The sequence below is a fragment of the Nicotiana tabacum genome, chromosome 10 (assembly GCF_000715075.1).
Source record: "Nicotiana tabacum cultivar K326 chromosome 10, ASM71507v2, whole genome shotgun sequence".
In the NCBI taxonomy this organism is placed as follows: domain Eukaryota; kingdom Viridiplantae; phylum Streptophyta; class Magnoliopsida; order Solanales; family Solanaceae; genus Nicotiana; species Nicotiana tabacum.
Genome location: NC_134089.1, coordinates 18,676,302 through 18,686,855, shown reverse-complemented (window position 1 = coordinate 18,686,855; position 10,554 = coordinate 18,676,302). Strand labels below are relative to the sequence as shown.

Below are 10,554 nucleotides of genomic sequence, written 5' to 3'. Positions count from 1 at the left end.
ATGTATCGAGAAATGAGGGGAAGATAGTGATGATCACCCCGGGTATGCGCTTGTGCCCTAGATGGATACTCCAAAATCGATCCGAGAATGGTCAGTATACTCCCTCCATCTCAAATTATCTGTCGTGTTTCTCTTTTATACGCCCCTTAAAAAATAGTAAAAGGGAGAAGGGTTGGACTATTTTACGCTTTTTTATTTCTTAAGATATAATCTCTGTTCATTGAATAGTTATTCTATTTATGTGTTATCTCCATTTTTAAAAATAATTATTATTATGGATAAAATGGGGAAAATATAACGTCTAAAATAGAGACAACCATTTTCAGAAACCATGACACTTAATTTGATCAGATGGAGGGAGTAATAATAACACATTAAATTACATTCATAATATAAAAATACAATTGCATAATATTTCACGTTGATCTGGCAACCAAACTCAATGCCTATAAAGCCCACACGTTCTAAAAAAATCCTACCTTTCCCACCAAAGCACATGATCCCATAATGAAAGATCAAAGACACTTAGAATCCATAATCATGTCTACACTTTCCACCTTTACTCCGCCTCAACTCTCCGATCTAACACATTACTTCTCCGCCCTCTACCACCGCCATCACCGACGTATTTTCTCTCTCCTCTCTTCTCCCACCCTCTTTTCTCTCACCTTACACCACCTCCACTCCCTCTCCTTACACAACAAGTCTCTCCTTATAGCCAAACACCTATTGTCCAAACTTGCAATATTCACTCATTTCATGCACAATAACACAATCTTGCCACCACCCTCCACCACCTCTATGAAACTCTGCGATTTAGACGCCGTCCTCCTCCTCCTCCTGCTCTGTGAACTCCGCCAACATGATCCAGAAGCAGTACTCGATCTCCCTCCATCCAGGTGCGCGTTAGATAGTTTGTAATCTATATGAAGTAATACACGGGTCATTTGGTTTGAAGACAAGTTATACTGAGATTAGTTATTGTTTGGATTAATTATATTGAGATTAGTTATGTTGGCATTAGTTATCTGATATTATTTCTTATTGACTATTTGGCATGCCGTATTAATCTGGGATTGTCAATTTTACTGCTTTATCCGGGATACTATTCCATCCTTTGGCAGGAACAAGTTATTCCGGTAGTTAGTTTTAATCTTGGGATAACTTAGTAACCAAACAAGGGATAAGACAGTACTAAATTTTCATCCCAGAAATGATCCCCGAAGCTTTTTGCATTAAAATACTTGATTTTTTATTGTTTTATTGAATACTTGAATCAAACTATGAATGTACATTTTATTTCCATGAATCATGATATGTGATGACAGTTCTGATCAATAACCTTCTTCCGACTCTACTAATAATTCATGTCTTTTTCGAGAAATAGCTTAGTCAATTTGCCGTACAAAAACTTGTCTGTATATTTTCCCAAAATATGTAGTGTTCTTTTGATTAATTCTGTCTTTTTATATGCTTTTTCTTAATAGGTGGCGCCTTATTCTTTGTCAATACATTGCCAAAGACGCGCTAAAATTTTCTACCATTAGGGGCTCTAACAGAGAAGTTATAATGAAGTTCATTGAGATGGTGGCAAAATGCAAGAACTTTATCAATGCCATGAATCATACAGGTAATCAGTGATTTACTCAGGATTTTTCGTAAGAAATATCAATATTTAAAGAAGTGAACAAGTGAATATATCATTATAATAACAAATAGTTTTGATATTTATACCCAGTATTTTATTTTTCTTATTATAATATATACATATTTAACAAATTATTAGACGAAGTGGTGTTTCATGATACCGCTGAGACAACGTATATATTCGCCGAGTAACGACGGATGTATAGTTCGAGGCATGGGTTCAATTGAATCATTATTTTTTATTTAATATAAATATTCTATTTTGAAATTTATATTTTCAAAGAACTCAGAATTTAGTAAATTTTGAATCTATCTCTGCCGATGCAGATAGTAGTGGAGGAAAAAATAGGAAGGAAGTGGCGACATCAGTGGCGGTAGTGGTGGCGCTGCCGTCAGTGGAAGTGAGTGGCGGCGGAGGGGGAGAGTGTGTTATATGCAAAGAAGAGATGAAAGAAGGAAGAGATGTTTGTAAATTGCCATGTCATCATTTGTTTCATTGGATATGTATTTTGCCTTGGTTGAAAACGAGGAACACATGTCCATGTTGCCGGTTTCAGCTACCGTCCGATGATGTTTTCGCCGAGATCCGACGGTTGTGGGAGGTTGTTGTCAAGACAAGTGCTAGTGCAAAGTTTGTAGGAGTTGATTAATTCAGTCATGAAAATTGCATGGATCAAATTTTAGTACCAATCTTAATTTATCAGCTTAATTATATTAATAGCCAAGAGTTAAAAAAATCTTGTAGAAATACATGATAGTTTTGATAGGTTCTTTCTTCTGATCAAATTATGTTGCAATCTTCATTTACCATTTATCAATCAACTATACCTCAGTTACAAATCATTTGAACGATTACGTTATTCATTAAATTCATGATTCGGGAAATTCATCATAATTTGATTATTTTTATGATGACGATCAAGTTATTGTAACTTTTCTCTTTTATTTTGATTTGAGACTTATTGCTCTGCGGGACTGTCAAATTAATGATGCTTTATAATAAAAATGAGAGTAATTTCATTATCTTATAATTAATACTAATGGTCACATATTGAAAATATATTTTTATGATAACAGTCGATTTATTGTAACCTTTTTCCTTTATTTCGATTTGAGACTGGTTGCTTTACGGGAGTATCAAATTAATGATGCTTTATAATTATAAGGAGAGTATTTTTATCATCTTAGAATTAATACTTATGCCATATGTCACACTTCCTTTTTGCGCGCCTACCCCGAAGGATAAATGCGTGAGAGAGTTTTTCCAATTTAAGTGACAATATTCGAAATGAGATTATTTATTTAATTCAGAGTCGCCACTTGGGAAAGGTTTGGCTTTTGGTGTCCCAAGTCACCGGTTTATCTTGAATCCCAAATCGAGGAAATTTTCGACTTTCCAAATGAAGTCTGCGAACCAGAAATTCTAAGTAAGGAATTCTGTTGACCCGAGGGAAGGTGTTAGGCACCCACAGATCCCGTGGTTCTAGCACGGTCGCTTAAATTGTTATAATGGCTAAATATCTGATTTTAATACATGTTATGACTTGTGTGCTTTTATTAAGTTTAAACCGCTTTTATTATTATTATTTTTTAATAGAATTGCAACGTCGTGAAAACGTATCTCGAACCTCGTCACAATCAATGTATCCATGGTCATAGACACGTTTCGACTCCGTTGAGATTTGGACTTAGGTCACATAAATGCGCACCCAAGTTTAGGAAAGTAATATTATTAAAAACGTACCTAAAGAGACTAACACGTTATTATTTTTGGGGAGGGCCGTGAATTTCGCTAAACGGCCCATCCCAAATTCTAAGTATTTAATATATACATTTATGAGGGCCTCGCGGTTTGTGCGTTTTATTCGGCGAGGCTCGTCTCATTTATTTTAAAAGGATAATCTTAAAATTACTACATTTTCTATTTTTGTTCGTCTCAAAAATGAAAGAAGAAAATATATGCTAATTAAATTACATGCTTGGCAAGTTCGGGCCTCTTATCAATTATTAGATTACAAAAGATGCTAGCGCAAAATTGCGATCGAATTTGCTCAAAAGAAAATTGTTTCGTGTCTTATTCTATAATTAAATATTACCAAAAGAAAAATGAAATTATAAATAAAATATGGAATTGACGAACAATATTATTAAAACAAACAAATTATTCTTTAACTAACTTAGACTTCACATTATTAGATGAATTGAACCATTGGAACTAATTATTTTTTTTTTAACTATTTGAACCTGAACCAACCTTGACTACCAATGCATACGAAAGTTGTTAAAACTTAATCGACACTTTGAAAATCTATTACATTTAAAGGAACTCTAACAAGCCTTGTTCGAAATCAACTCATGTCTAATCAAGTTAATGACCTTAGCCTTACTACATCGAATCAAACTTCAAATACGGCAGACCTGCGGATTCTGCGAAATTACTGGCTTAATATCCTACTTTACTAATTTGAGTCAACATTTAACATGCTTATTTTCAGATTACCACTGCGGGATAGGACATTTATAAGCTATCTACATAATTTAACATTCTGTCACAAAAATCTACACGCCTAAAACAGTTCCAACTATACAGTCACGTTTCTATTATTCATACAGAATATAAAAACAGAGCTAATATTGGATAAATCTACTTCATTTAACATCTATGGCATTAAAGACGACAAATAGCATCCAAATGTGCAGGTTTGCTGCATAATTCCATTTCAACTTCAACTCGAGTTACATCAAGGTGATTCGAAATATGTACCTGGAATTCAATGTTCAAAGGAAGAAGAAGAAAAAGTCAAGCAGGAGCAGTAGCAACAACACAGCGACAGCAGGTTCAGCAACAGCAAAACCAATAACGACCAGTGGAATAAACCAGTAACAGATTGAAAACCAGCAGTACCAAAATGCAATCGCAGTCAAAGCAGAAGAGAGACGGATACAAGACGCAGTAGTTTACTGATTTTGAATAATACTCAAGGAAAAGCAAACGGAATTTATTCAAGTAAAAGTTCAACTTGTTTTTCTCCTTTGCTCTCAAATTCTGATTTCTCAAAATTCAGTCAACTCTCTCAACTTTCTTTTTTCTATCCGTCCCTTATTTTTTTAAAAGTCCTCCCCATTGTGTAAAAATGACTCTATTTATAACCAAGACTCTTGTCTTGAACCACTAACCCAAATATTCTCATGATTGCATGCTTTGTTCCCCACTACCTTAAACAAATTAATTATTCCCCACTATTTTGTGTCTTGTCCCCCACTATATTAAACTAAAGAGTTATTCCCCACTATCTTGTGTCTCGTCCCCCATTATATTAAACAAATATATCACCTCCCCACTAATTTATGTCTTGTCCCCCACCATGTACTATTTTAATATTGTTAATGCATAGTGGACGGAGCACTTAGATTAAATAATTGTTCTAATTTTCAATTCCAAAAATACCCCTCCGAACTTACTGAAATTACCATTTTACCCCTGAAAATACTGCAATTTAACATTTCTACCCCATCAGCTATATCCAATCCGCCTAATCAATTCTAAACAAAATACAACAGCTATAACCAATTCCTAAACAAATTCAAACTAAATGATGAACAGCAAAGAAACAAACTGGAATTACTTTGACTGAACAATATTTTTTTTCTTCTTTTAACAACAAACCTACTTTCAGATTCAACAACAATAACAAACAAGAACACTAAACTCAAAAAATCAATTGATCTTCAAATTAAATCTAACAACATTATAACTAACACACTTCCATATTAAAACTAAACAAGAACAAATGCATAAAAACACACAGAAGAAATAATCAAGAAATGAATCAAACATATATTGATTTCAAATCCGAAAATATCAAACAAGATACGGACAGAACTGAAACTTAAACCAACTAACCGGATCGGAAACAACGAAGAACTCGAACGGAAACAAATCTTCCCGGAAACTTTGAAACCAACATAACTCGAATCTGCCCAGAAAATAACTCGACGAGTAGGAATGCAGCAGTGGCGGTGCTGGTTCGTTTGTTTTGACAAGAAGAAGAACGAAGCAACAACAACAAATGTTGCTCAACTGGACGGGCAGTAGCAGCCATGGTTGTCGAGAAGATGAAGCTGAGTGGTCGTTTGAGCTGTTCGTTGGTTCAAAGGAGATGGTGGTGGAGGGCAGTCCATGGATGAGCTTGAGCTCGCCATGGAGAAGACAAAGCAGCAAGGGGCAGCCATGGGAGCTGGACCTCGAGGGTAGTCGTTCATGGCGGAGCTTCGTGGAGGAGGAAAATGGCGGTGGCTGGAGCTGTTCGTGGTTGACGAAGCAGAAGCAGCAGCAACGAACGACTGGTGAAGGGTGGTCGTTTGGTGGTCGCCGCTGGTCGTCGAGAAAGAAAGCCGCTGTAGACACCTGATTTTTGACCCTCCCCGAGAATTTTCACATTTTTAGCGTGAATATGTGAAATTGGGTCCAATATAGCCATTTTAACTATTTTACTTTATTTCGTTGCAAAAAGAAAAAATCACAAAAATACATATATAAATTTTAGTTTATGTATTTCTCATAAACTTGAAAAAATACAAAAATTGTACTTTAGTTTGGTACTTTATATAAATTCGAAAATTACAAAAAAATATAATTCAATTAATGTTTTGTATTCATTTTAATTTTGGAAAAATACAAAAAATATTACTTTATATTTTGTCTTTATTAAAAAACGAAAATTACAAAAAAAATAGTTTTATTAATATTTTGTAGCTATTTTAATCTTGGAAAATATTAATAAAAAAGAGATATAGTTTCGTTTTAAATATTAGTCTTATTTTTGGTAGTTATTAGTTAAGCAACGTCGTGTTCTTGTTCTCGGATCCGGGCAAAAGAATAATATTCGGGTTCAAACTACCCGTTTTTAGGCCTAATTTCGGACCTAGCCCATAATAATCTGAGTCCACCACACATGAGAGGACACGCGTGGGGAACACGGACGGAATCCCGTACACGGGGAACCCCACCACGCGTGGGGAACACAAGTCTTGAACCCCACCACGCGTGGGGCTCATTTATTTTGGCAAAAGGGATCAAATACACGGACAAAAAAGGATTTGAGAGGACGGAGAAAAATTGGAAGAAGCACTGTTCATGCTTCTTCTTCCTGAAGAAGTAAAACAAAACCCTACGCCCCCACGTCCAAAACGACCACTCCCTCACGTCGGAAAAACCCTCACCTTCACCGACGCCTGAAACCATCTGCAACCACCACCCCCCCTCGTCGGAGCTCCAGCTCCAGTCCGTCGCCTTCCTCGTCGTCACGCCAAAACCACCCCAAACAACCAGCTCCTTCTGCCTCCTCCATCACCATCGTCAACTAAACCACCCATCAGCTGCTCACGTTTCTTCTTCCTCACCAAAAAACCTAACAAAACCCCAGCCCGTCACCCTCACGACGAAAACCCAGTCGCACCACTCCGTCAACTGCTCAAATGACCCCCCACAGCTGCTCCTCCACGTCCAAACCCATCCAGTAACGCCCCAGTTACCAGCCTCCCCGTCGTCACTGTCCATCGCAATCAGCTCCTTCCATTGAAACCAGCTCCATACACATCTCGTCCACCACCCAAATCGTCTCAACCCTAACCCAAAACCACCAGTCCGTCAACCACCCCAAAACCACCATCAACGATCCCAAAACCATTGTCGCCCCAGCTCCTTCTCCGCCTCTCGACCCTACTGTCGAACACCTGCCCCGACGACAGCAGCCCCCCCTCGTCATTATTTTCTGGTCGACAACCACCCAACCCAGCTCCTTATTCGCATCCAAACGACACCTTTCTGTTGCATGTTCTCGAGCTAGCCTGCTGCGTCGCAAAATCCAGCAGCAGCAACATTTTTTGGTCCAAGTTTTCTATTTCCATCGAGGTCATCTTTGGTTCGTCGAGGTCCGGTACGTTGAGCTTGACGTCGAGGTTCCGTCGTTCTGTTATTGGAGAGGTTGCCGATAATTGTCGGTCCAGTTTGGTTGTTGTTCTTGCTTCAAACAGGTGCATACACATTTCCAAACTTGTGATATTTGTTTAAACGGAATGAAAAAAAATGATATGGATTTCCTATGAATTGTTTGTGTGTCGTTTTTGTTGAATTTTTTTTTATTTTATTTTTACTTTTATCATGGATATTATTACCTATTAGGATTGTTGCTTTTGTTTAACCTCGGATGACTTCATTGATAAAAAATCTTAGTTGTCTTAAGTTTGCCCTATAATAAATAAAAATAAAATTAGACGAGCTTCGCCTTATAAAAATGTACAGATCGCGGAGCCCTCACAAAAATATGTGTTAAATACTTAGATTCCGGGACGGGCCGTTTAGCGAATTTTACGGCCTTCCCCAAAATAAATGATACGCTAGTCGCTTTAGGCGCGCCTTTAATAATTTAATTTTCCTAAACTCGGGTGCACATTTATGTGACCCAAATCTAAATCTCAACGGAATCGAAATGTGTCTCTAATCACGGGTATATTGATTATGGCGTGGCCCGAGATGCATTTCCATGACGTTGTAAATTCCTTTTAATAATAAATGAGACGAGCCTCGACAAACAAAAAATGTAGAAGCTGCGGGGCCCTCTAAATGTATACATATTAAAAATACTTAGAATTCAGGACATGCCGTTTAGTAAATTTTACGGCCTTTCCCAAAAAATAACAATACGTTAGTTGCTTTAGGCGCGTCTTAATAATTTATTTTTCTTAATTCGGGTGCACATTTATGTGACCCAAATCCAAATCTCAACTGAGTCGAGATATGTCAATAACCACGGGTGCATTGATGTAACGTGGTTCGAGATATATTTTCACGACGTTGCAATTCTCGTAAAAAATAATAATAAAAGCGGTCAAGAGTTTAAAACTAGAACATAGGTTTAACATGTACAAAATCAGATAATCAAGCCGAATATAACAGTTGAGCGACCGTGCTAGAACCACGGAACTCGGGAATGCCTAACACCTTCTCCCGGGTTAACAGAATTCCTTATCCGGATTTCTGGTACGCAGACTATAATATAGAGTCATTCTTTTCCTCGATTCGGGATTAAAATTGGTGACTTGGGACACCCTAAATCTCCCAAGTGGCGACTCTGAAATAAATAAACCTATCCCGTTTCGATTGTCCTTTAATTGGAAAAAACTCCCTTGCGCCCTCGCGGGTGCGGAAAAAGGAGGTGTGACAGCTCTGGCAACTCTGCTGGGGATCTGGCCCAGAACCACTGGTTCAGGGTTAAGAATTCGAGCTTAAAATAATTGTTATTATTTGGCTTTATTTATTATCTGATTTTTACGTGTTTGCGCCTAATGTGCTAAATGCTGCTTTTATTGCTTTGATATTATTTGAACTGTACATATAAACTGTGCCGAAACCCTTCTCTTCTCTCTTGAGGAGCGCACGCTAGTCGTGGCTTCTTTCTGTTTGTGTCATATGCCAAAATAGAACGAGGATTTGGAGGAGTTGCAAAATCGGATGGCCTTTTGGTTACCGGTACACAGCTCCCATCCTTGGCTCGAGTTGTCCGCTCGGGTAAGCCAGGTCTAGAACAAACACCTAGGTTTTACAGATTAGTATAACATAACTTCATGTTGGATCCCTAGTAGGAACGCTTATTTGCATCATGTGCATTTGACTTAGGGGACTCAGCACAGGGGTTGGGTCCGTCTAGGACAAGCAACCTGAGAATAAAGACCATCCTGCTACATCTTGTTTGCTTTATGTATTTACTTGTTTCAAGGCTTGCATGCTGACCGGCTTCTGAATATCGGGAATGTTTGAAAAAAAAAGAGAAAAAAAAAGAATAACGGTTAGGGAGTTAATTATTTATTCTTGAAAAATCAATACCAAGAAAACGGTTAAAGCTCTGCGAGAATTTTGAAAAAAAAAAAGAAAAATGCGTGTCTTATTAATTTGTTTTAGAAAGTAAGAGTCTTTGATTTATTTTTAAGAGAAAAATAGTGTGTCTCCAAAATTCGGCTTATGCCTGAACTACGTCAGTTTGATTCTCGCAGGGTGCGAGATACGTAGGCAACCCCCATCGGGCTCAACTCGTTTTTCAAAATATAGGTACAATCCAAAGAACGAAAGTTTTTAAGGTGACATCATACTTTTCAGAAACAACCAAATTTCGTTTTTCTAGGAAAAAAAAGGGGTGTGTCAATTTGGTATTTGAGTCCAATGAGTCTGGATCTTTGCTTAATCACCCCAATAAACATGCAGAATGAGCATAAGTCCAAGTTTGCCGGTAACAGTTAGAAGCAAAATCCCTCTGGAAGTGCGATTATGGTGGGAGGATTTGGAAAAGTCAGAGCAAGACAAGATCAAACTGCACCTGGGAGGTCTGGTTAATTTGTTGAACGTCAGGCCTCGGTGCGACATCGTAAAGGCTTTGGTTATATTTTGGGATCCGGCCCACAACGTGTTCCGCTTCTCGGATTTTGAACTCACCCCAACCTTAGAAGAAGTGGCAGGTTACATGGACGTCACTGAAGGTTTGAGGCACAAATACCTGATCGCCCCAAGAGCTGTGAATTCACACAAATTCATGGATCTGTTGAAGATAAGCAAGGGAGTCCCATACGCTGAACTGGATAGAAGTTTTTCTACCCTGCAATTCATATACCAGAGGTACGGGAACATAGGAGGATTCAATGATCCAGAAAGTGGTGTCTGCAGTAGGGGAAATCTGGTAAAGTGGAATGAGCATAGGCGGTTCGCTTTCATGGTGGCATTCTTGGGCCTTGCGGTGTTTCCCCGAAAAGATAGAAATATCGATCTGAAGGTGGCTGGGGTCGTTAAAGTCCTGATTACCAATGATAAAAGCATCCTTGCTCCTATGGTAGTGTCGGAAATATACCGAGCCCTCA

At 38.0% G+C, this 10,554-nt stretch overlaps 1 protein-coding gene across 1 annotated transcript; it reads left to right on the top strand.

Annotated features, from left to right (window-relative positions):
• The first annotated feature begins 461 nt into the window (after nt 1-461).
• LOC107792649 (E3 ubiquitin-protein ligase SGR9, amyloplastic-like) lies at nt 462-2,556 on the top strand. Its single transcript, XM_016614883.2, has 3 exons — nt 462-899; nt 1,488-1,630; nt 1,975-2,556. Exons 1-3 carry the CDS (start codon nt 508-510, stop codon nt 2,295-2,297), a joined length of 858 nt encoding a protein of 285 aa, XP_016470369.1. The 5' UTR covers nt 462-507; the 3' UTR covers nt 2,298-2,556.
• The last annotated feature ends 7,998 nt before the right edge of the window (nt 2,557-10,554 follow it).